The sequence below is a fragment of the Nilaparvata lugens genome, chromosome 1, assembly GCF_014356525.2.
Source record: "Nilaparvata lugens isolate BPH chromosome 1, ASM1435652v1, whole genome shotgun sequence".
Classification (NCBI taxonomy): domain Eukaryota; kingdom Metazoa; phylum Arthropoda; class Insecta; order Hemiptera; family Delphacidae; genus Nilaparvata; species Nilaparvata lugens.
Genome location: NC_052504.1, coordinates 72058256 through 72083125, shown reverse-complemented (window position 1 = coordinate 72083125; position 24870 = coordinate 72058256). Strand labels below are relative to the sequence as shown.

At 35.1% G+C, this 24870-nt stretch overlaps 1 protein-coding gene across 4 annotated transcripts in view; it reads right to left on the bottom strand.

Annotated features, from left to right (window-relative positions):
- The window catches only part of LOC111056392, a 75194-nt gene that overhangs the window by 37261 nt on the left and 13063 nt on the right, over positions 1-24870 (bottom strand). For all 4 annotated transcript variants that reach the window (XM_039442203.1, XM_039442188.1, XM_039442195.1 and 1 more), the window contains exons 2-4: positions 20533-21083; positions 6149-6402; positions 2831-3069 (exon numbers count right to left, since the gene is read on the bottom strand). In XM_039442203.1, coding sequence (XP_039298137.1) covers positions 2831-3069; positions 6149-6402; positions 20533-20965 — 926 coding nt within the window. In that variant the 5' untranslated portion in view covers positions 20966-21083. The remainder of the gene's footprint in view (positions 1-2830; positions 3070-6148; positions 6403-20532; positions 21084-24870) is intronic.

Here is a 24870-nt window from a genome sequence, read left to right as displayed (position 1 = left end):
CATTCCAATCGGTTACATTCATTTGTGGTGCTTACTTTATTTGGATGTGTGCCATGAATGTGGTTCCTATCCTCTAATATTACGCATTGATGTATAACGGGTTGCTTCACCCTTATTGCTCTGCCGCTTATATGGGCTGAATCTGTTTATAGGATCACACAACTAAACCATTCAAAGATCAAGTTCAAGTATTCAAGCTTTCTGCTTTTGCTGAAATGCTTCTTATTATTCGGTACAATCTTATCATTGTGCATTGTCATTACACGGGCATCATCAATATCGCATCGAAAACTAATAATTATAAACTATCTGTACAAAAATTGATCGTAGCTATTATTAAATTTCTTTGTCAATTTGAACGTTAGCAATTGTAACAGTTTCGAGCCTAGCTAGAGCCTACTAAGCCTATTCGGAATAAAGCAATACGGTATTCCTGCAAACGTCATTTTCTGCTAGATGAAAAAGTAAATTGGATACGATTCCTTGGATTTCTCGTATTTCATTTTTCATAGGAGTAGCTATTCTAATTTGTTCTCTGCAGGTGATAATTAATTGAAGAAGATAAGAAACAATTGAAAAAATGGAAAAACAATGTAGATAGATATTGAAGAAATTGATAGGAACATGAAGATTGCATTTTTTCTGGAAAACTTGTATGAGATTTATGAAAGAGTAGAAGTGTCTTCAAATCTATATTGGATATTCATATCAAAACCAAGATGTAACCAATTGGATATTCACTTAAAATCAAGAATAACTGCAGTTTAGAATCACTTTTGAAACTGGATATAGAGTTAATGTGGTCCAATTTCCTACAGATATCTATTAGCTGATATTTAGAGATGATTGGAGATCAAGCTCCAAATCGATTCATACGCCACTTTCACGGAGACTACTGCTTTCTCGCTCCACATCGTTTCTCGATGAGCAACCACATCATTATTGATCCTCTTTCAACAATCAACATCACATAGCTCTTTTTTATGTGGTTCCAGAATTTATATTAAGGTCTTATCATATTAATCGACTTGAGTCAGAAAAAAATTTCATGGGCAAGGTGGAGATGATATTTGCTAGTGATGTAGCCATGAAATTGAGACAATTGTTTTCCTAAATGATTTGAAGTAAGTTAATTAGATAAAAAATCTTTTACTCAATGAAAACCTGAAAAAATGATCGTAATTTATTGGCATGTAAGCGTGCTGGTGGCGGTTGAGTGTGGTTTTATTGTTCAAGGACAATGGCCAAAATAGCTTCATGACGATCTTGTAACCAGTAGCCAATTCGAGGCTACTTTCATAGCAGAAAAGGATGAGTCTGGAAGCGAAACTGTATCTGACTAGTTACGGAAAGCGGAACAAATCTGTGTTCAGCTCTCGTCAATGATGGTCATGTGCCAACAAAATTATGATGTCACAATCGATGTTTATTAGAACGGACACAGGCCTGAGAATTTTCTGTAACTGAGGGCCCCCCAAAATTACAGTTTATTTATTCATCACTTTGTGTACAAATAATTGACAAGAGAAAAGGCACAACAGGCTCATGCCCAAAACTGTCCCATCTTCAATTTATACTATAAATTAATGTCCGAATCATAATGTAGGTTTTTTAGCTTCCACTTTTCAAAGAGATTCGAAAATGAATCTCCACTATAGAAGTTACCCAACAGAAGACAGTCAGCGGTAATTCCTTCAGAGAGTACCTCTGAATCTAAGGTAATTCCCGAGAGTACGTCGTGTTGCCTCTGTAGCTAAGGTGACCCTGAACTTCATCAAACCTGGAGTCTCAGGCTGAGTCTGGTTTCTTCTTCCGCTTAAAGCATGAAGAGATTTCAACATGTTGGAAGAAATTCGTCATGCAAGGACTGGTACAGGTCTTTTTAACTTGATTCGATCCTGCTCTCCTCAAATAAATTGTTTGATTCAATTAAACATAGGAAAATGAGGAAATACGAAAGTGTTGAATGATTATCATCATATAAGAGAGATATAATACGAGAGATTAGCGATTTGTATGTGTGTTTGTGAACGTGCTCAATCACATGAATTTTGTGACTCAAATTGCCGAAGACAGGAATTATTTGAAACTTTAGGTACTGATGACAACTTCCACAAATATTGAAGTGGGGCACTTTCAAGACCAATTATAATATTCTTTCTAGATAACACATATCAATATTCATGGGAGTCTTAACATTTTAAATTGTGATTGAAGGATAACGATTTGAAATAACAAGAGAAATAATTTATGCTAATAATTATTTATTAATTTGACTGGCAGCGAACTTGACTCTGGTATTGGAGATTGCAAGATCAAATCCCACTGTAGCCGACTTCTTTATCAAGTCAATAATTATCTTCAATGAACTGCTCAATAATGAATTATGTTTATGCCCGTTTTGAATATTATTTTTGACACATTGGTTTTCAATGTATTACGAAAAATATTCCTCATATTATATTAAATTAATATATATTGATAAATATTCATTCAAGAAACTTGTCAATACCCATCGATTGTAAATAATCATTGCATAATTGATTCAGTTCAGCATTGTTCCTAATCTTGAAAAGTTTTTTTAAAAATAGTTTAAACATCCCAGTAGGTGATAGTTTTCTATCTATTCCAGGTTAGTAGAGAACCGTTGTGAAGCACAGGAACATACGTTGTAGAATGTCAATTCATTACTGTCATATTTCATTTTCTAAGAGCATGTTGTAAAAAAAATAAAATTCGTTGGCTCGATTGATGTACCCGCAACTCGAACTTCGGTCAAGGATGGAGGAGATGACATCTGATTTGTGGTGAAATAGGTGAAAGCACTCACCTATCCTGCAACTTGGAGGCAGCCATAGCAGCTGGCGAGTAGAGACTAGAAGCGGCACCCCCGGCATTCAAGCCGCCCCCGGCGCTAGGATAGGGCGCCAGCGTCGGTCGTCCAATGGCGCTCTGAATGAAGTTGAGCCCCTGGGCGTAGGTGCTGCCCTCTGGTGGAAAAGCCCACACACCGTACGGCTGGTTCTCGGAGCCGGCCGCGTCAGCGTCGTAGCCAGTGTTGGTTGTGTCCTGAAAAATGAGATTTTTCAAAGAAACTGAAAGCTATCGCAAAGTTTTAAAAACCTTCTCTGAAGGTTATCACCTAACCACCTATAGGCCTTTATTAGATACGCCAACTTAAAATCATAATATGATTCATATTATAAAATACATTCTAATAACAAATAAATCAAGTTTTGACTTGAGAAACAAAATAGATCAAATTTGTTTGGATAAGTATGATAGCACACAAATTATTGAAACAGAAACTATTGAGAGACTGAAAAGTTTTCAGAACAAAAATTTTTCTCTGAATCTTTCTGGCTTATTGTGTGTAAGCTCACTTACACACAGACAAATTCGTCTACTTACTCAAGAAATGCAAGAAATGCGAACAGCTCTTGAAAAAAGTGGACCAACAATACTGGCAAGTACTCGTTTGTGCAGTACAGTGAGTGTAGTTTTAAATCAAATTGAAATTCATCACACGTTTGCTTTTTTGTTTGAAATGGCTCGCATTACAGGAAGGGAAACATTGCATGGAAAGATGGCGGACAAAATATTAGTATAAGAAGAATGTGATATATTATGCTACTTTCTCTTTCAGAAATGAGTGACAGGAGAACATGGATATTGGATCAAAATGAAAACGGAGATCCGGAATAAAGAAGACAATTAAACTTAATTCATCTCAGACATAACATACTCTTGTAAACAATCTCAAGTTAGAGAGCATACATGCATGAAGCTGAATATTTTATTTTCTTGAGAGAAGCTAACACTGTGTGACAGTTAATGTATTGTATTGCATCAAATATTTCACAGTTGAGATTGATTGTAAAGTTCTCTTGACAGCTGTCAAAGTAATGGATTGGAAGGATGCGTCTCTCTAACCAAACTTTCCTCATCCAATTCTTTTGTTCTATGAAAATCAGATACGCCACTGTAGAAATTGATGTGAATGCTTGAATCTCCAGTTTCAAATTTATCTGCGACAGACAATTCAGGACTGTTTTTCCTGTAGAGTAGCTATTGTCGTATTGTCGTCTTAGTCAATGTCCATTGAATTGATATAATCAATCATTATAAAGGAATGTTTTCGAGTTGAGAGTACATACAGTTTATTGCAATGGATGAGTTCTATCATTTTTATAATCTTGTTGTTCTGTATTGAGAAGAATATGAGGAGTGATAACAAAATTGAAAATTTTCTCAGTGATGGAAGTACAGTAAAAACAACATCGAATAATACTGTGATTGGATCAGAAAGTATGGCAGTGGCTATATTGGAGAATAACAAATAATAGGGAAGTGAACCTACCCAACCAACCAACCTTAATCATTGGCTGGAAGTCATCCTAGTTTATTATGATTGAGATTTCAAAGCAAATAATGTTACTCCAAGTGACTCCAATCGCTAGCTATTATTTTAATGAAAGTTTTCCTCAGTTTTATTCTAGCAAGTGCAGTAAGATCGATACTCAGTGGTTCGCAAAAACAAATAAAAAATAAGATGCTGTTATAATTGATTTTAATACATGGATGAGAGAGTTTAGAACTCTTTCAATTTAGCACTTGCTTACGAGTTTTATAGATAAATACAGAAGTATTTGGTAGACTACAGAGGTGAAGAAGAATAAGACATAAGATTGAATAGTGCAGTAGTCTAGTCACCGCTTCTTCATAGAGGCCAAGGTCATATGCACACTGGTGACAGGAAGTTTGCCCATGTCCTACGAAAATGTTTTACGACATGAAAGTATGTTAGTAGGTGTACGGCGAACATTCAATCTATGCCAAACCCATACATAATGAAATGTATGCTGTATGCTCACATCATGCATTTCGGCAATTCATACACGCTTGCTATTCAAATTTCTACTTGTAATTCGCATTAACACCATCACCAACAACCCAGGTGTTAAAACTCCGAGTCAACTTCTTTCAACAATAATACACGGCCGAGAAAACTTAGGATTTGGTTATCACTTAGCTTTGCTTCCTGTAGCACTTGAAAATTTTTATTAAAAACTTGAATAATTTAACAAAGTACCTGAATTAGGCCCAAATAAGAGGTAGGTAGGAGTGAGTTCAATAATTTTGTTTCTGCAAATACTACTGCTCGTGATGATACAATACTACTCTCAGAATAATTTTATTTAGCACTTGCTTTCGAAATTCGAAGATGAATACAGTAGTAGTCTTTGATAAGACTGCTAGGATGATAAGACTAGGAACAATTATGAAAATTTGTATACAGTAATTTATTTCATCAAGTTCTTAACGCGAAACAAGTTCGGAAATATGATCGTAAAATTTCAACATACAAAAATTAAAATTCTCTTTTTGGAAATCTAAACATTCTTGAACTATGCATAACTCCCATGCTACTTGGCTACACTGTTCAAAGGACGCTGCCGTCTTTGTATCGTTCTTCCGCCTCTCTCTCTACCATAAGAAAATACAGATGAAGATCCAAATGAAAGTTGTTGTGAGAGGAGTCGAGCAGGTTTTTTCCTAAGAAAATTCCAAATTCATGAGGACTCTCCTCTCTCGTGAAATGTTCTGTGAACCATATAACCATTCTTTTCATCGTTGAATCTCTATGGTATCAGTCTCAAAGGTTACAGACTTCTCGATGAATGTGATTTGGTTCATAAGTTTCAGTCACAAAACAAATTCTAGCAGCGGGTTCAAGAAATCAGATCGATTATCAAATAAGGCTTTGCTGAGAATGCTGAGAATTATTCATGAATATTCATGGGATCTAAAGTCTAGTACTTTCTTCTCGAGAAGTTCATTGTATACTTGTGGCTTCTTTTCTCAAACCTGAAACAAACTATATGAACTCACCTCAGATATTATTCAGCCTAAAATTCAGCCTAAAATACACAGTATTTATTTATGAGCCTATCATAATAGCATAATTCTGTCCCCTTGTCTTTTTTATGAGTGACTTTTCCCTCCTTATATCCACATATTTTTCATAGTAGAAAATCCACATTTTGTAAGGTTTAAATGAGAATGAAATGTTCCCTTAGTGATGTAATGCCAGAATTTATTCTATTTCTAAAGATTATTGAGTTTTATCAGGTGTCATTTGACTGACCTTGAAGTCAAAATCGTTAATAGTGTCGACGCCGGCCGACGGATTGGAGCCGGACGACTGGGCGAAGTTGGAGACGCCCTTGCCGACCAGCTTGCCGATTCCGCCGAGGATGCTCGGCAGGAACATGGCGATCAGCACCGATTTGACGATCTGCGCGCCAATGAACAGCGGCAGTAGCAGCTTCTTGAGGCCGAACGCCAGGAAGCCCAGGCCGAAGCCCGTCAGGAACGAGTTCTTGCCGAACATCAGCCGAGCTGCAACGCAAACAACGCATACATTCATCGATTTGCATCTTTATGTTACTGAGCATAATTGGTAAAGGTGACTTGATGAAAATTATTTGAGAAGCACAATAAACCATCTTTTCAACACAATAAAACCAAATTCATCAGTTTTCTTTTCGTTATTGAGCATAATATTCTGTAAATGATGTTAGATTATATCTGATAGGTGAATTTCCAAACTAGGATAAGCTTCTATACTAAAGTAATAGTATGCTTACTGAGCATAATATATGTGAAGAAGTTTGGTAATAGTTGTTAAGTGAAGTCCCAAACTAGGATGAGCTAATAATTAGTGTGGCATAAATAAATCAGTTTGCATCTATTTGTCGGTAATAACAGTAAAGAGTAATCGAGTAGTGGATGCTGAGTGTACATTAGATGAGCTGCAAAACAAACTAGCATAAGTTAATCAGTTTGCATTGATTAACATTAGCTAGCCCAGTCTTTATAAGCCCTAGGCTTGGGCATGAATGATAAGAGGGAGTCATAATGATAAGAGATGAATGGACCTTCAGTTCCAGGTGGATTGACAGATGGCGATTCCAAATCACCGGTGACTTCACGCTCAACTGTATGTGAGTGGAAGGAGTTGGATTTATAATTACATCTCTCAGAGAAATTAATTACTTGGAGTTGCAAAATGAACAATAAATTCGAATCACTGAGATCACTAGGGCAGGTCTGTAAAGCAGACCAATCACAACAGAATAAATTTATTGATTTTCGGCCTCCGAAAGAATCAAACGTTTAAAGTGGCTTCTGAACTACCATTAACCGGTGAGTGATATCATATACAACTGAGACAAGTACCAGTAGAATTCTATAATTAATTCAATAAATTCAATAAAATTCTACTCTATGGTGATATTAAAGGTCATAATTCAAAGGTGAAGAGCTAATTCGCAAGTAGCCATCCAAGAGGAAACAGAAAGCAGACGCTTATATGATGTGGGCGATAAGATGCAGCTCTGACTGCTGGATCTATCATATCCACAAAATAAATAATTGGCAATGAAAACAAGACTGATTTGGGGTTTTCAAAGTTCATTAATGGGAGGAATAAACATATAACAGCAACACAGTGCAAGTTCGTATGTAGTTGTATAATAGATATTGAGTATAAAGTAGATTGTACAAAATTATATTATTACCAACTCTGATAATACCGTGGAAATTGATTTTAGCTACAATTTCCGATTTGGGAGGAAAATAGTGTACATTTCCAGCTCGACTCTCATCCCTGGATTTATATGTCTCATTTTAGGCCTTTTATAAGTACTATAACAGGTAAATCTTAGTCGGAGGAGTGGATAAAAACGTTTGACAAAGTTGATTACCCTATACGGCATGTTTTTGCTTTTTTGGGATTACTCGGAAGTTGTAAGCTCATCTTTTAAATAAAACTAGTGAATAAGAATACGAAGTTCGTGGGGAAAACTTTTCTCGTATGATTTGTCTCGCAGATCAGGTAATACTTTCACCTCAATGTGCCAGCAGAATGTTTCTCATTTGCAAGTTCTCATTACTCGAAAACCTAACGTATTACCATAAATAGAAGTGACAACTTGTCAGCTTCCTCTGCTACGGAAAGTAATTGACTTCCTTCTTTCTCTCAACTAGTGAACTAGTCCAGGAACAAAAAAGGGAATACAGAATACTTCTTGTTTGTTGACATTTTATTCATTATTCTGTTCCAGCATTCAATGCACTGCAATACTTCCGGCTCGATTAATAATAATCCCACTCCCTATCAATATTTGCGATGTATACTGATAATAAGAAAGCAGTTTGTGGTCTTGCAATACTCAAATCCTTGTGTGCGTATATTATTGACGGACTACTTACGATCAGTCACATATCTAGATTTCTGGTTCAGGAAAGAACAATCCACCCCTCCTTCCTCTGGCGGATTGAAACAAACATTTGTGCTCTGTAAAACCTGTTACCACAACATGTTTTCAGTTGCTTGAATCTCCGTATTAAAAACTATCAACCCAAGGTCTCATTTTCCGGCCAGTATTTATTTTTTTCACTTTATGGGGTTGGCTTTAATACACACATCTCATATTTTGTTCTATTCTCGTTATTTCGAGCACAAGGGGGGGATTAAAACAATCGCCTCTTGGATTTCAGTATACTTCAATGGCTGACTACTTTGCTGACTAATTGTTGAATAGGCCACTAGCTAGTTTTTTTGAAATTATGCCCATATGAGCGTTTTTCTTGTGCGTGGGTAATGGCAAGTGCGTTGGTGAATTGATGAGATGATCGGCTGGATTCGAACCCACGAACCAGGTTTTGCTAGCCGACCGAAGTTTGAAACGCTCCTTATCTCCAGACCTGCACTCGGCCAGAAAGTTATAGTTTAACCCTTTCGGTCATACATTTACAATTTTCAAAATAAAAATTTGAAATTTGGTACACTTATTAAATATATTTTTTCTAATTTAAAAAAAAAATTGAAATCGGATCGTATGGAAGCCGGATCCGGATCGTGCTATATATAGGACATGGTGACTGATACTGACTCTTCAGCTACCTTCTCAAAAAGTAATCCCAGATTGACATAGACTCATTAGCAGATTCGTAGACTTATTGACTCATAGACTTATAGACTCATTGACTTATAGACTCAAGACTCATTTTGTCAATAAAAAAAAAATAATAATAATTAGTTCATGTATTTTTGTCAATAAAAAAATTCAGAATTCATTAGCAATTATTGAAAATCTAGAAAATAAATAGCAATAGTTGAACTATGAAAGATTATTTTATATAAAAAAATGAATTACTGTAGGTTACTAATAATTGAATGCTAATATATTAATATTAATTAAATCTACCCTAATTCTACGTAATATAGCAATAATATTATGTCTTTTATTTTACTAAAAATTTACAAGAGTAAAGTTTTTTAGTAAATTAACTGAGATATGGCATCTCAGTGATAGGTGATATGGCATCTTAATGATATAGGTAACCGCTGGGGGTTAGTTGCAGTGCATGCCAAGGCATGAGGTTAAAGTCTGCCACAACAATGCAACAGTCTCCGTCTGCTTTGCATGTATTTGTAAGCTATTTTAGATTATTTCAAACAATAATAATGTTACATAACCCTCTTGGCCACTGACCCCCAGCGGTCACCTATCACTAAAGCTGCCATATCTCAGTTAATATTGGTCCAATCTTAAAAAATCAGGAACCAATCTATAGGTAATCAAATTTACTAAAAAAGTTACTTCTGTAATGTTTTTGTAAAACCAACAATTTCTGAGTTATTTAAGATACGAAATTTAACAATGGTTTTGTTTTGTGAATTTGAAAATATAATTTTTTGTAGCTTCGTCTAGTTGTTATAAATGATTGTTCAACGTTTCAATTTCATATGTTAATTAAGCAGAGACAAAAGACGAATATCCGAGTCAAACGAATATTCTGTTCCCTCTGGTTCAGGTTACTATGATTGATCAATGTGTTATCAATCCATTCTTGTAATCGATCTACGTAGTCGATTCTTGTAGTCGATTACAACGATCTCTCCATTAAAGTTCTAAAATAGCTCATCTTATCTATTGTGCTACATGAATAACTTTCAATTATTTTCATGAAAGGTCTAACGACATAAATCAATACATTCAAACTGGTAGAAAATGGTAGTTCCTAGTTTTCGAAACTCAGTAGCATTCAGGTTCAAGGTAAACTCAAGTCAAGTAATAAATAGTCTAAATTATGTCCTGCACACCAGTCGCCATCATGAATTCCCATTGAAATATTTTCATAGTGCGTTGTTTTTTATAGTAGTTGAAATTGAATAGTAATATTTTTATCATGCGGTTGTAATGACCTGAGGTTGTGTTCTACCACTCAACTTCCACTTGGACAATCTGAAGTACAGTACGGTACCTTTATAATAAGTATAGCCTAGTACTGCATCAAAATCATCCAAATAATTAAGTCTTCGTCTTCCACTCGATGATTATATTATAAGTGAGAGGATATGATGAATATCAACTGTAATTCAAGACCTTGTGAAAGTTAATAACGCGTCGAAACCTGATCCGTTGCAGATTTTTTAGAAGTTGATATAAGTTGATCAATTTCTTAGATTTTATAGAGCAACTGTTTATTATTATTGGAGCGAAAACCCGGAAGTGAAACGTTGAAGTTATATATTATACCAGTATCCATTTTGATCTTCCAACATCCATGATACCTCCAACATCCATCTACCAATCGATGATACCTCCAACATCCATCTACCAATCCTTGATACCTTTGGAAAACACCGAAGAGGCAACCTCAAGGAACCAGGCAATGAAATACCGTACTTTAGTGATTAGAGAATTGTTATTATTTCAAATATTTAGAGTCTAAATCATGGACAATAACAAATGATTATTTTCTTTTAATTAATAACATATTCTAATAATTATCGATAAGAAAACTAAAAATTTCGTTCCTGATTTTGTTACCAAGTCGACTGCCTCACTAACACTTTCCAGTGAGATATTCAGAAATTCATGAATTTCCTGTTAAATTTGTGAAAGGAGTTTATGAAGGATAGAAATATCCATACCGGGTCAAGAAGATGATTGTTATAATTGTCATTAGTAAAAAAGAATCAATAATTATAACTAACGTATATCCAATAATGTATATCATAGTAGTATCTATTCTTCCCTTCAAAATAGCCTAGAAATGCATTTCGTAAAAAAGTTTAGTTTTAGGTTTTGCGTTATACCAGTCCTCAAGTTCCTTTGCAATACGTGACACAAGATTGGCTGTGCCACTTGAGAACACATAACAAACTATAACAAAATTAAATGGATTTGGTGGGAAAGAAGAGGAAATTACTACAGGGAAGAAGAAAATAATAAGTAAGGAAGATGGAGAGAGATAAAAAATTGAAGCTAGGTAAAACTCCGGAACAAAAAGCATCAAGCTGTTGAAAGCAAACTCAAACAACGACAATAATAAATGCTAGACCTCTAACATCAATACCTCAATGGAGACTGAGATGAACAATAGAACCATCACTTCACAACTACTTGAGATGTTTAAGAGCTAACTGTAAGCTAATTTCAAACTCAATGAACATTATAACTTTGAATTATGGCTGAGTTATTATTATCTGTCTGAATACAGGCTAATTTGTTAAGATAGTTCGTACACCTGAGGAGTAGTGAGCTGCCTACAATTCTATTCACTTTCAAACAAGTAACTATGCCATTATTCAGCTTGCTTTTCACCTGTACAGTCTGTCTTTCATTGAGAGTGAGAAGTACAAGCTAGACGACAAGCGACAGAAAGGCTGTTATCTGCAATTTAAATGAAATAGACTGAGAAGGTAAGTTGGAGTTCGTGTCAGATGGAGTGAGATAGTAGTGCTCAGCTAGTGGAGTGATCAGCTAACCGCAAACCGAGCAAGTGTATTTGGAACTGAAGAAACAAAAGTTTTCAAGTGAATGACGAAGACGGGTAATTACTGTCAACTGCCACGAAACAAAAGGATGTGTGAGTCGATTGTATTGGGCAAACAATGCGTAAACAATAGGGCGGTGGATTCACGAGACTTGAGAAAGTTGAGAAATGAATATGTTTTCAAATAAAGGAAAAATTATAAATTTGAAATTATTCTTAACTTTTCCTGTAAAACATGAATTCATTCACAATCTGATGGAAAATCATACTCATATATAATTTACCTTTCTAGTTGAAATTTCAAAATGCATAGTTGACCAAATGCATGCTTAAACTGAAACCTCCAATTCCGTAATCATCATGAATCTGAACAATATTCTATACACCAAAAAACACAACGGAATTTATACGACCATTATTACTATTTCGCAGATTTGAAGAATGGATTTCTAATCACCTAGAATACTACAGTTCTCATTCGAACTTCCATACAAGACGTTATCATAATAATTCAACCTACCAGTTTTCTTCACGTAACTTTCTTCGGAATTTTTGTTTGTACATTGAAAAAATGACACAACTTTCGACAAAAGTGAAACTTATTTAGGAGAATTACAGCTTAGCCGTTACTGTTCGATGACAAATCAGGTTTATAATAATATAGCATATAGCAAGTACTGATGAAGAGGAAAAGCTAGCAATAGACTGATCAGCCAGTTGGGTGAGAACAAGGTGGACCAGTTGCAGCGACTCACTGTTTTCGCCCGCCGATCCAATGTGGTGAAATTATATTGCCACCTCTTCAGCTCCTCTAGTTGATGATTAGATTTGACCTTCGAGAAAGCAGCAGTTTTAACTTCTAAGCCATCTATTAACTAATCTGTTAGTGAAAGTTTTCAGCATTTTCGCCATTTTAGCCGCCATCTTGAATTGCATTTGATTGAAATTGTTCGTGTCGGATCCTTATAGTGTAAGGACCTTAAGTTCCAAATTTCAAGTCATTCCGTTAATTGGGAGATGAGATATCGTGTACACAGACGCACATACACTCATACACACACACACACACACACACACACACACACACACACACACACACACACACACACACACACACACACACACACACACACACACACACACACACCAATACCCAAAAACCACTTTTTTGGACTCAGGAGACCTTGAAACGTATAGAAATTTGGAAATTGGGGTACGTTAATTTTTTTCGGAAAGCAGTACTTTCCTTACCTATGGCAAGGAAAGTAATAAATAGGTGTATGGCAGTAAAATAGCTTATCTAAGTTAAAAAGATTTCAGAGCGGAAATTTGTAATAAAATGAAGAAATTGTGAAATATCATCATCACTGTTGGAAATACTTATCAAGAATCCTAGAAAACTATTGAAATCAGGTTAACAACCTAGTCTAAATTTTTTTCTTAAATGTTCAATAAACTAAATTTTTTTCAACATGTCTAGATTTGGTTTGGTTTATTCTAGTTGGTCTTGGACTAACCTACTTATATTACAGGGGAATATGTTAATATGATCATTAAGGCTTGTTATTGAACTGTCTTTTTCTATTTTTTTGAATTTCTACTGTTTCCAAAATATTCAATAGCCTGCTTTTGTTAAATTTTGTAAAATAGTATTTTTGTTTGTTATACGAAGTTAATAGATATGCTGTATGATAAATAATGATATTGACTGTTCATTACGTATATAATTATTTTCATAAGTTATCATGCAACGGAAATTGGGGTCTAGCAAAGCAATTAGAACTATTAATATGTGTGACAATAATATCGACTAATATTATAACTGTATTATCATTCAATCGATCATCTTCATAAATACCACCAGCAACCTGAAGTTTGCTAGATGGAACCAAAATCACTTATTCGCAGAAAAAAAGGCCTAAAAAAAATTTCCTCGGTAAATGAAGTATCTATAATGTGCAAAATTTCAAGTTAATCAGTCCAGTAGTTCAGACGTGATGATGCTTCATTTGTGGAATTCTTATCCGGTACGTGTATAAACCAATTCTATCCTTTATTATACGTATTATAGATGACTAATTAAACACACATCAAATCAACAAATAATTCCACAAAGTAGAAGGAATGATTTTTTCCAGGGCTTAATTAAGTAGCTTAAATTAAGTATTAGGGCTCTTTCATTCTCTGTTATAATACTCAGATCTCGTTTGTAAAAAAGCAAGAATGAATTATCTGAATTGTTGCACGATTCTCGTATTTTCAGTGTTATTTTCAGTGTTTCGTGACCCACAAAATAAGATTATGATTTATTTTGGCTAGAAATGATCATATTTGCGGTCTACTAATTGCGATTTTTCATAACAATATTCTTCTGGTTGCATAAAAGATGAAAAATTAATGTAAAAAAGTGTTCCTTCCTGAGTGTCTTTCGTTCCAAATATTTCATCTCATTTTTTGAGCTTTCCATTGCTCTGAGCATCTGTGTCATAGGCTAACATTATATGGAGGAATTAGTTTCATATTATTTCATAAAACAATTATCACACTATCTGCATTAATGCTTCTTGCGCATAGCGAATCACTAAACTAAGCTAAGATAAGATAAAGTAAGCTGATCAATGATGTCTGAGCATAACATTGATTTTCAAATATCTTTGCATAAATTCTAGATTGAATAGGTCTACCCATTTCTTGATTTTAAACTATCAATACGCTGCTCAATATTATCAAGATGTAGGAATAAAAGTGTTCATTTGAATGGAAAATTCATAGTAGAATGGAAATGTACTTGGAATTTCAGATACCACTGAATTCACATCCACCTGTATCTAGACACCTCACCTATAAATAAAAAACTTGCAATTTGTCAAGTTTCAAGTTTTATTGTTTACATCAGCAATATCACAAAATACAAAACATATCATCAGATACCTATAACTAACAATAAAAGATACTAAGTACTTCTGAAAAGTGAATCTGACACTGTATTATGATGTATCAATAATACAGTAGAAATTGACTTAAAACTTATAAGTACACAACTCATATCAACATTTTGGAATGATGTAACTGATAATAGAAATGAACCTTAACATGTTATGTGAGAACCGATGCAAACAGAAATACTATTCACAAAAGAGCTTTCGCAAAGCCCTTGTCCGTGAATAGGAGTTTCACGGAAAAAACAAAGAAAAACATATGAAAAGAAAAACATATGAAATAGGAACATATGAAAAGATAAAACACATACACACACGAATTCACACAGTCATCAAAATTCGACAAATGGCACATCAGAGCATTTCCCTCATTCCTCGTATATCTTAGTGATATAAACTTCACGTGAACACTAGGGAGGAAGCCACCACCTATAAATCGACCAATAGGTATTTTAAGGCAGAAAAGAGAATATAAGACAGAAGAGAGAAGAAGAAGAAGAAGAAGAAAGAAGAAGAAGAAGAAGAAGAAGAAGAAGAAGAAGAAGAAGAAGAAGAAGAAGAAAAATGTTTAGGTTTTATGACAATTTATTCACTCAGCTTACCACTCTGAAGAAGTTTTCAATTCGAAAGGTGAATGAAGCCATAGCCAACACTTCGTTTTACGGATGAATTGTTTGCAAATTTTCAGCTTCCTTATTCCCTCAGGAAGGATATTATGAAATTTTGGTCCCAGAAAAATGAAACATCTTTGAAAGGTGGTACAGTTGGGTTTGGGAAGTCCCAAACACCAGCATTCGTGTAGTTTGCCGTGTAACCAAACTGTCTTATCCAATATTTCCCATCAAATATCTATCCCCACTCATTCGATAAAACAGGGATAGAACTTTCAACACATACATATAACTAAAAGGAAGTATCCCCAATGATTTAAACATAGGGAAAGTATGAGCCCGTCTACTAGCACCATAAAATTACCCTAATGACAGATTTTTTTAAAACTATGAGATTTTTAAAATGTTACATGAATGTGGAAGCATAGCAAGAAATACCGTACTCCATCCTACAATTTAAAAAAGCAAATTACATCATGCGAAGAATAGATACAGGAAAGAACTCTCTTAATCGATAAAATGTCTTTACTAAATAATATAAAAGGTACCTTTTTATTTTTCTTATGTGAAATTCTCAAGTTATATTCTGGTCCAAAATCAATCCTAAATATTTGACGGATTCTGATTCTTTTATAACTTCACAGTCACAACCCACCGAATCACATCCAATAATCTAATCCGATAATCTAATGATGGTATTTAATAGGATCTGGGAAATTGAAAATTGATGTTGAAGAGAAGTTTATGTAGGATGTTTTAAGTTGAAATTTGAAAAAAAATTGATATGTGTTCTAGTGGAATGTTCTCTACTATTAAAAACCGAGAGTAACAATAAATGTCAACAAAAAGTATTCAATTGTCTGGAGTTCTCATACAAGTCATTATTTTTATTCACTCAAATCAGGATTGCCCCACAAATTTAGAAACAACCCCCCCCCCACCACTGGAAACCCGGCAAAATAGGTACCGTAATCACTCGTTATTTCAAGCACTGCTGAAACTGTCGCATTTTTCAAAGGATATATATATATATATATATATATATATATATATTATATATATATATATATATATATATCTGACCTTATGACTGATATGAAGCACATTGTAAAGTCAATTCACCATAGTAACTTCATTAATTGAATTAGAAGCTAGCAATGTAGGAGCGTGCTAGAATGGGTCGTTGAGGATGTTAGCAAATTAGAGATAAAAATATATTGATAATTCAAAATTTCAGTTTCATTACTGTACTGTAATCAAAGGAAATCAGTTATTTGTCTTGTTCATGATGTCTCTATAAAGTTTCTTCATGAATTCGTGAAATGTTTTATATATTTCGTCCCGTACCCGTATGATCAAGAAATGTAGAATAGGTAATTATGATCAATAGCAGATCAATAATTTCGAGTTATAACCACCAGATGATCCAATTGTAACACATTATGATAAATGTGACTATAGCTCAACTTACTTGATCCTTGATTAAGTTAAGTTCTGGGCAATCTGCTATTGAGAATACGGGTCTTAAATGAATTGATTACAATTTTATTTAAATTGTGTTTGAAGAAGTTGAAAGGAACAATATTTGAGATCTTCGTTTTGTTGGATGTCAAAGCTGTATCAAAACTATTTTCAATGATTCCAATACCAATCAGAATTGAAACCTATATCTGTGCTGTGCAGATAGGACGTTGATTTTGCTTTCAACATCATGGTGGTGAACGGTGAGTGCGAGCGTGATTGTGACAACCTACAAGCGCACACGCACCACCGCAGCGTCATACTGCAGCAAGTGATGCTTCTCTGAGTGGCCCACAGCCCACAGGTGCTTCTCCACTCCTCTTCACCTCATCATGGCTTCTCCTTTCCTCCTCTGTCAAGTTCCTGTGTCATTTGCTTCGGAATTTGTAATTAGCGGTCTCCGCATCTTGTTGACTGACTGGCTTGTGTCCCACTATTGTTGGGTTTGTGTGTCAACAAGTGGTTGACGGTGGGAGGGGGGAACAAGCAGCCTAGTCGTGTGTCGCGTGTGTGTGTGCGTTTGCACTCGTCACCGCATTTCTTCATATTGGCGTGCAGAAAACAATCGAGACGAATCAAGTTCTGCTCAAGCAGGAACTCAATAATACGGCATGTGATTACAAAGTTAGACACTGTTAGACACGATTGTTCATGAACTTCATCTGATTTCATGAAAGTTCAGTACTTTGCCGAAATCCGCTCTGAATTGTATAGTGAATTACTCCACTCAATTATAAAGTTTATATTTATAGATTCATTTTTTCCAGTTTCATGTCTTCTTCTCCTTTATATTCTTCCTTCAGGGTTTAGTAATCTCTGCCTGTTCCGAACCTCATATCCGTTCATCTTTTCCTTGGACGCCCTCGGTCACTCTTGCCTTCTGGGTTGAAGTTGAGCACCAATTTTGGTAGGCTGTCTTTCTCTATTCTATTCAAATGCTGGTACTATTTCAATCTACTCTAAAATATCTCCTCTTTTATAGAGAAGACTTTAAGTTGTTTCCTTACCTCAGTATTTCTAAGAGGATCTTTCCCACTGCAGCCGTAGGTTCTTTGGAGAAATCTCATTCCTGATGCCTACAGTCTGTTCTCATTTGGCTTTGTGACCACCTATATAGAAGTGTTGGTGCGGCTTTAGTTTTGAAGAATCTTATCCTGGTACCCTGACTAGCATAATTCTTCAAATTTCTGTGTATTGTACCACATATGTTTTGAAATCGATGTATTTCTCTGATAGTATCTCTTCCTTCCATGTCAGAGATATCATGGCCCAGGTAATTGAAGTTTTATACCTGTTCTAGGATACTGTTCAGTTTGATGTTTTAACCGATATCTCTCCTCTAAACAGAGCCAAATGAAGCAAACAAATAAATGATTAGTTGATTGAAAATTAGCATTGTGATATTTACAGTTGCTTCCGATCGATCAACCTGAACCTAATTTTAAGCTCAGAGTTTGTTCTTGGCCATACATTTAATAATTTGTAGTATTGGCAATGATCCACCTAAGTACTCTTGGAGAAAAGTAATAAAATATGTTGACGTTGCCTCTGTCTTCAAAAATGCCTCTATATCCACGATTGCATATTGGGGGAATAGGGCGCAAACCGCAACCCTCAATACTCCGAGACTACCAAGTTGGAATAGTAGCTAGTGCTAATATTATTATGATTGATGTATAATCATTGCTATAATTTTTAGCTTCTATCAGTGATATGAATTCAGTCCAAATAAATATCTAATTGAGAAAATGATACATTCTATAAAGCTAAACATTTGAAACATGACAAGATAGGCATATCATTTTAATATGAATGCTATTTCCTCTTAAGTTGTTTCTTGTTTCTTATTTCTCACGACTGAAGATTTCACAGTTTGAGATGGATTTGATGATCTTTTTCAACACTTTGAATACTCCAAATCCGAAATTACTCATGAATCTTGGCTTATCAATTCAAGTAACAGATTTCTATTAAAAGTTGAAAAACTTGCAAATCTTGCAAGTCACACTTCATTGAGCTAATTTCTCTATTATTATTCAATCTGGATTGTATCTATTTTGGAATATTTATTCTGGATATTAAAGTTGCTGAACATAGGGACGAAAGTATTGCTTCTAATAACAAAACAATAAAATAAATTTCTGCCTATTTAAAATAAATTAGACCTAGCTTGAGATCCAATTTGTGGGTGGATTTTGCTTATTGAAGCACAACAGAATATTGTACAGCTTACGGCTGCTGGTTGACACGGCATGACAGGTTGACGATGAAAACGAGGGAATGCCTGCACGCGCGCGCCAAGAAAGGCAACGTGACGTCATTAACGTTTTTCTCACAAACGAAGAAAAGAAGCGAAGAAAGTGGCAGCGAAAGGAGATAAAAAATAAGAAGAACTAGAATAAGAATGGCTTAGCTGGCTGGCTTGCCGCTACCTACTACACAATTTAGATATAAATGCTTAAACTGAATCAAGTGTAAGGATACTATGTTAGTTTACAGTGTCAGAATCAGAAACTTGGTTTCTGAAATTAGTTAGTGTGTCAAGATGATAAATTTGCCTCACTTTATTACAATTATCTATCATTAAATGGATGATTAAACATATATAAGAAAATAAGAAATCCATTCAGCTGTTTTCCCACATTGTAGAATATTCATATTCATGAGAAAAAGTTGTAAACTAATTACAATAAAAATACAAACTTTTATTCACTTTCCTTCTCATTCATAATCATAAATGAATTGAGTGTGAAATAGGAGAATGTTAAGGGACACATAACCTAGCTACATTTGGACTTTTGTATAAATTAGAATTGGAACCGTTTTGGGCTTATAAGCCTGTGGTACTTTTCTGTAAGTTGTGTAATTGTTAATGATTGAATAAATAGATAAATAAATAATCCTTCTTCTAAAAACGTGAATTTTTGTGTTGACTTATATCAAATTCTTTTAAATTCAGCTCTGTGGAAAGCAGTCGATGCAGAAACATTCATTTATATTAAAGCATATAAATTTGCTTAGAAGAGCAAAGTGTGAGAAGCTCGAATGTGAATGGAGCCTTTCTATAAGCCATAGATGAGCTTCCGATAAAATAATAAGTCAGTCAATCAATATGATTATGTACTCCAATATTACTAGCTAATATTATATCTACTGGTGGTAAATCAGGATTTTGTTTCTGATGCAGGTGTAATAATTATTGGAAATCTTAACAATGAAAGTAATTTTCATCGTTAAGTATTGTATAAATTATGACGTTATAGAACCATTCTCTAGATTAGTTAAAAAAGACCTCATACATATCGGAAAATGGTTTCAAACAAAATAGATTACTATGCAAGAGAGGAGTGAGTTTGAGGCTGCTCTCCTCACTTTGCTTACAGAATTGAAAGGAAATACATAATAACAAGCCTACCAGATCAGATGCTGAATCACGGGTTAATTTATTATTAAAACAACTTCCAACTCATGGTCTAGTTGTATCGGTAAGGCAGACTTGATTAGGAAGTTGGGAATTACTTTCGTCACCCGAAAAATAATGGTTGTAAAGACATTGCAGCAAACAAACAAATTATATGTAATAAAAATAGTAAAAGTTGTCTACTTACGCATCTCAGTTGAAAACGACCGTCTAGTGCTGTTCACAAACATGGGAATATCGATTTCGACAACATGATTCTTGGTGAACCTCTCCAACCTCCTGAGCATCTTGAGGCCGACATCCTTCTCGTCGGCCAACTCCCTGGCCTCTCTGGCCGACTCCTCCGGTGACGTCACATTCTGTCGACGCACCACCACACCGTCCATCAGTTTAATGACGCCCGCACGCGTGCAACTGCCCGCACCTTCATCGCACAACTGTCCACTCGCGCTCACTATCAGATTGCTGGCCGATGAACTAGAAGTGTCTAAAGAGGTCTCTGAGACCGTCGAAACAGGAGTCTCTGGCACCGGAGACTCGCTCGAGCCAGCCGAGACCGCCAGCAACGCTAAGCACCACACTGACACCAACATTCGACAAGTCAGGCCCGATGCCTTCATTTTCGATTTGTACCGTAATGTTTGTTAGGTCCAAAAGGCTTTCAGGTTCACTAACACCAACTAATTGCACATTTGTTCCTGTTCATCCGTGCCGAGTGCATTATCGAAGATGGTGTGCCTATAAAAAAAAAATTAATGAGTATAATAATAAATCGACAAGAATTTCAAGAAAATTGAAATATTTCCAATATATAATCCAATACATAATGTGATGTATATTCAATTATTATACATACAATTCGTGCATAGTATTCTATGCCTGTCTTCATAGAAAAATTCTATTCCTGAAAATACAATATTTTCAAGATAAGATTCAATTCATTACGGTCATTACATTTCCCAAGGTCAAGATATCGAGTATCCTGACAAAACATGTCATGTGGTTGAGGAGCATTCAACGCAATAAAAATCCAGAATTTGAACACGAACTCCAATTATAAGCTGATGTGTTCTCAAATAGTATCTAACTGTTGATTTAGTTCTGCAAAATGTGGATATTCACAATCAATCATGCAAACTAAGGATCTTTTTAAACAAGATATTCTGGAGCCAGCCTTATCGTTCTATCTCAGATGAGTCGATTGCACGCATAGAGAGATATAGAGTACTTGTGAAATCCCTCATGCGATCAAAGCTTGTTCAGTGAAACAGCCGCCAGCAGTGTATATCATCAAAATGATCTTGTCTCTCCATTAAGAGAGGAGCTGATTGTATACTTTCCAGAGCTATCGATCTAAACGTAAAATTAGCATGATTGCTGCTGCCTTCCTATTTCAGTGGCAGGTTCCAGCTCCAGCTACAGGAGAGTGTAACTTGCTAGAAGAAGCAGAAAACAAACCGCTTCAGGGAGTCGTTGACGGAACTGCAGCTTCAAAGTAAAAGACGGTGAAGGAATAAGAAAGGAGAAGAAGATGAATAGAATTTGAGATAAAAGATGAAGAAGAAGAAGAAGAAAAAGAAGAAGAAGAAGAAAAAGAAAAGGGAAGAAGAAGAAAAAGAAGTAGAAGAAAAAAGAAAAAGAAGAAGAAGAAGAATAAAAATAAGAAGAAGAATAAGACGAAGAAGACAAAGAAGAATAAGACGAAGAAGAAGAAGAAGGAGAAGAAAATGGGGAGAAGGTGTAAAATACGGGAGAAAAAATTAAATAAAAATGCTACAACAGAGAAGAGGAAATAGAAAACAAAGTTGAAGGAGTAGAATAGCCTAGAGTGATAAAGGATAAAGGAACATATTTATCTACTACGTAGATAAAAAGGCACGGAGCAGAAGAAGGGAAAGACAAGTAACTGATAAGAAAAACATGAGATGGAGGAGAAAGGGAAAATATTCACTTTTTCCTATTCGATGTTCGATGCTGTTCTGGTTGCTGCCACACTCCCTTGGCATGAGCCTACTAACTTTACACATACAGCATAGAATGACGCGTTATGTAGGTTACCGTAACGCTCCACAGAGCAACAACATACTTGCAAAGGATATGTGGAGTGGACTTAGCCGGCCAACAACTTAACCATTTTCACTCAAATGAAGAAAAAAGTTCAACGAGATTCGTGTTGATGCCTTTCTCAAACCGGAAGGGCTTCATCAAACACAAGAGAGCTCCATAATAACTTTGTGGAGATTCCATGAGTACCTAATTCAATCCATGAATTTTATTGATGAGCTCCATCACTTCTCCTTAGCATCTGAGCATCCAAGCACCTAGCATCCAGCAATTCAACGATATAATATTATCGCGATTGTTCGATTTCAGAAACTTGATAGTCTTTTACATTTAACATCAATACTTCGAATTCCTCTTCATCCACCTTCTCCTTCCAATTTTGCTACGAATTCAGCTGTTCAGAACAGAATTTTGTTCCACCAATTTTGAAATCGAAATGAAGACGGAAAACGAATCCAGTAGGCGTCGAAGACACAAATGTTATTGGTCATTCACCAATTGTGACCCCAAGTGTACTTCCGAAACACGCATGGAGGAAATAATGTTTACGGAAGAGAAATAATAGAAAGCGCGCGCCTTGAACCGAAATTGCAGGTCAGTTGACAGTTGCAGTTGGTAGTTGTCGTTAACCGCGGATGTGCTAATGGGATTAATCAATGTTTGGAAACTGCTCGTCAAAAATATAAGGAAAAACCGTCTACTTTTTCGGCTTTTCCGCTAAACTGACCGGAGCTCTGTAATGGAGCCAATGTGCGCTTTACAAGTGGAGAAAGTTGACCGGCTGTCATACTAATAAGCCCACAGTAGAAGGAAGGTCGTTGCTTCGTCGCTTGTTGTGTGCAGCAAACAACCTACACACGCATCCGTTTCTCAGTTTCAGGAGATTGGTTCTCCATACTCCATCTCTGCTTTAATTATAGGGTCCACTAAGTTTCGTGTATTATTTCACTAAAGAATTTGGACAACTCAGAAGTATGTCGATGTGAAGTCACTCCCAATGCATTTATAAATACAAATTAAATAGAAAAATGTACTGTACTTCTTAATAATAGATTATGCTCTGTGTTTGATTACATTCCTTTTTAAACTAAAATCTGAAATCAAAATTGAGAAAGGCTTTGCTTCAGTTTGAGACTTGAATGACAAACATTTTAGTCATACACTAGAATTGAACCAACCATTTATTATAATTTATTATTTCACAAAGGGGACTTTCTAGAAGTATTTTAAGCCTAGGTGATGACAATGCTAAAAATTAAATGAAAAAGTGTACTGTTTAAATTGAAGTTCTCTTTAATAAAACTTGAACATTGATCAGCTAATTGGTTTTATAAAGCAAATTTATCTTACTTTTTGTGTGGTTGAGAAGTTGATATTGTGGTAATTATCCATATATTTTTATGGTAACTTATCCTTAGTATTTTTATTTAAATTAATCTTATTTGAGATGAATTATAAATTATTATTGGAAGCAAACATTTGTACGTAACAGTTCCTCAAGGGAGGAACTACAGTAGTAATTGTATTGGAAAATGACTAATGGCATACAAAGAAAACATTTATCAACTGGATAATTTTTGATAAGTGGAGTCACTTCAAAAAGCTAGATTGAGAATTGGCCCATTTTTAATAAATAATCCTTATGACCCCTGTAATAATTTATCCTGACTTCAAATAGCGAACACAGGAATTCAAGATTGGAGATTGATAAACATTTGAAGCACATTGAAGTGTGAGTTGAGTCATATCAATTACATGAAAATTACTCAAATTTTCTAAAAGTGAATTGATGAACGTATGAGTTGATGACTATGGAAAACAATTAATTGCAAATTATAGACATTGCAATATGGATCTCATAATCGATAGAATGGAAAACGAATTCATCACTTACTATATTCTCCGAATTATTCCGAATAATTGAAACGAATTATTTTTTGACAATAACCAATTTAAGAAGAATAGTATCGGGGATTGAAATCACAATATTAGAACACTCATTAAGATTTAACATGACAAATTCACCATCAACTTACACTATCACCTTTATAACAGCTATGAGTTTCCTATTTTCACTCTAGTAGCTGTATGGTCTGCCAAATACTTTCCAGTTCCACTATAAACTGTCACTTCAAGATTCCAGTGGATACTGATATCTTAATTGAGTAAGCAAACAAGACAGCCTCCAATATAACTAACTAGTAGTGGAAGTTTTTGTTATGGAAGATCAGGCAGGGGTTACAAAGCTACTACTCCTGTTTATGGTAATGCCAATCACAAAAAATGTTTCACCAGTTCGCAGCACCTGGTTGTGAAAGTGAAAGCCTATTTCAAATTCGACAATATTTCCTCGAACCTGTTGGTAATGGAAAGTTTATTTGTTGTTGGTTCATGTTTAGCGGTATTTTCACATACCGGTAAAGAGCCCTGTCATGCAAGATCCATTCGTAGTAATCAGGAA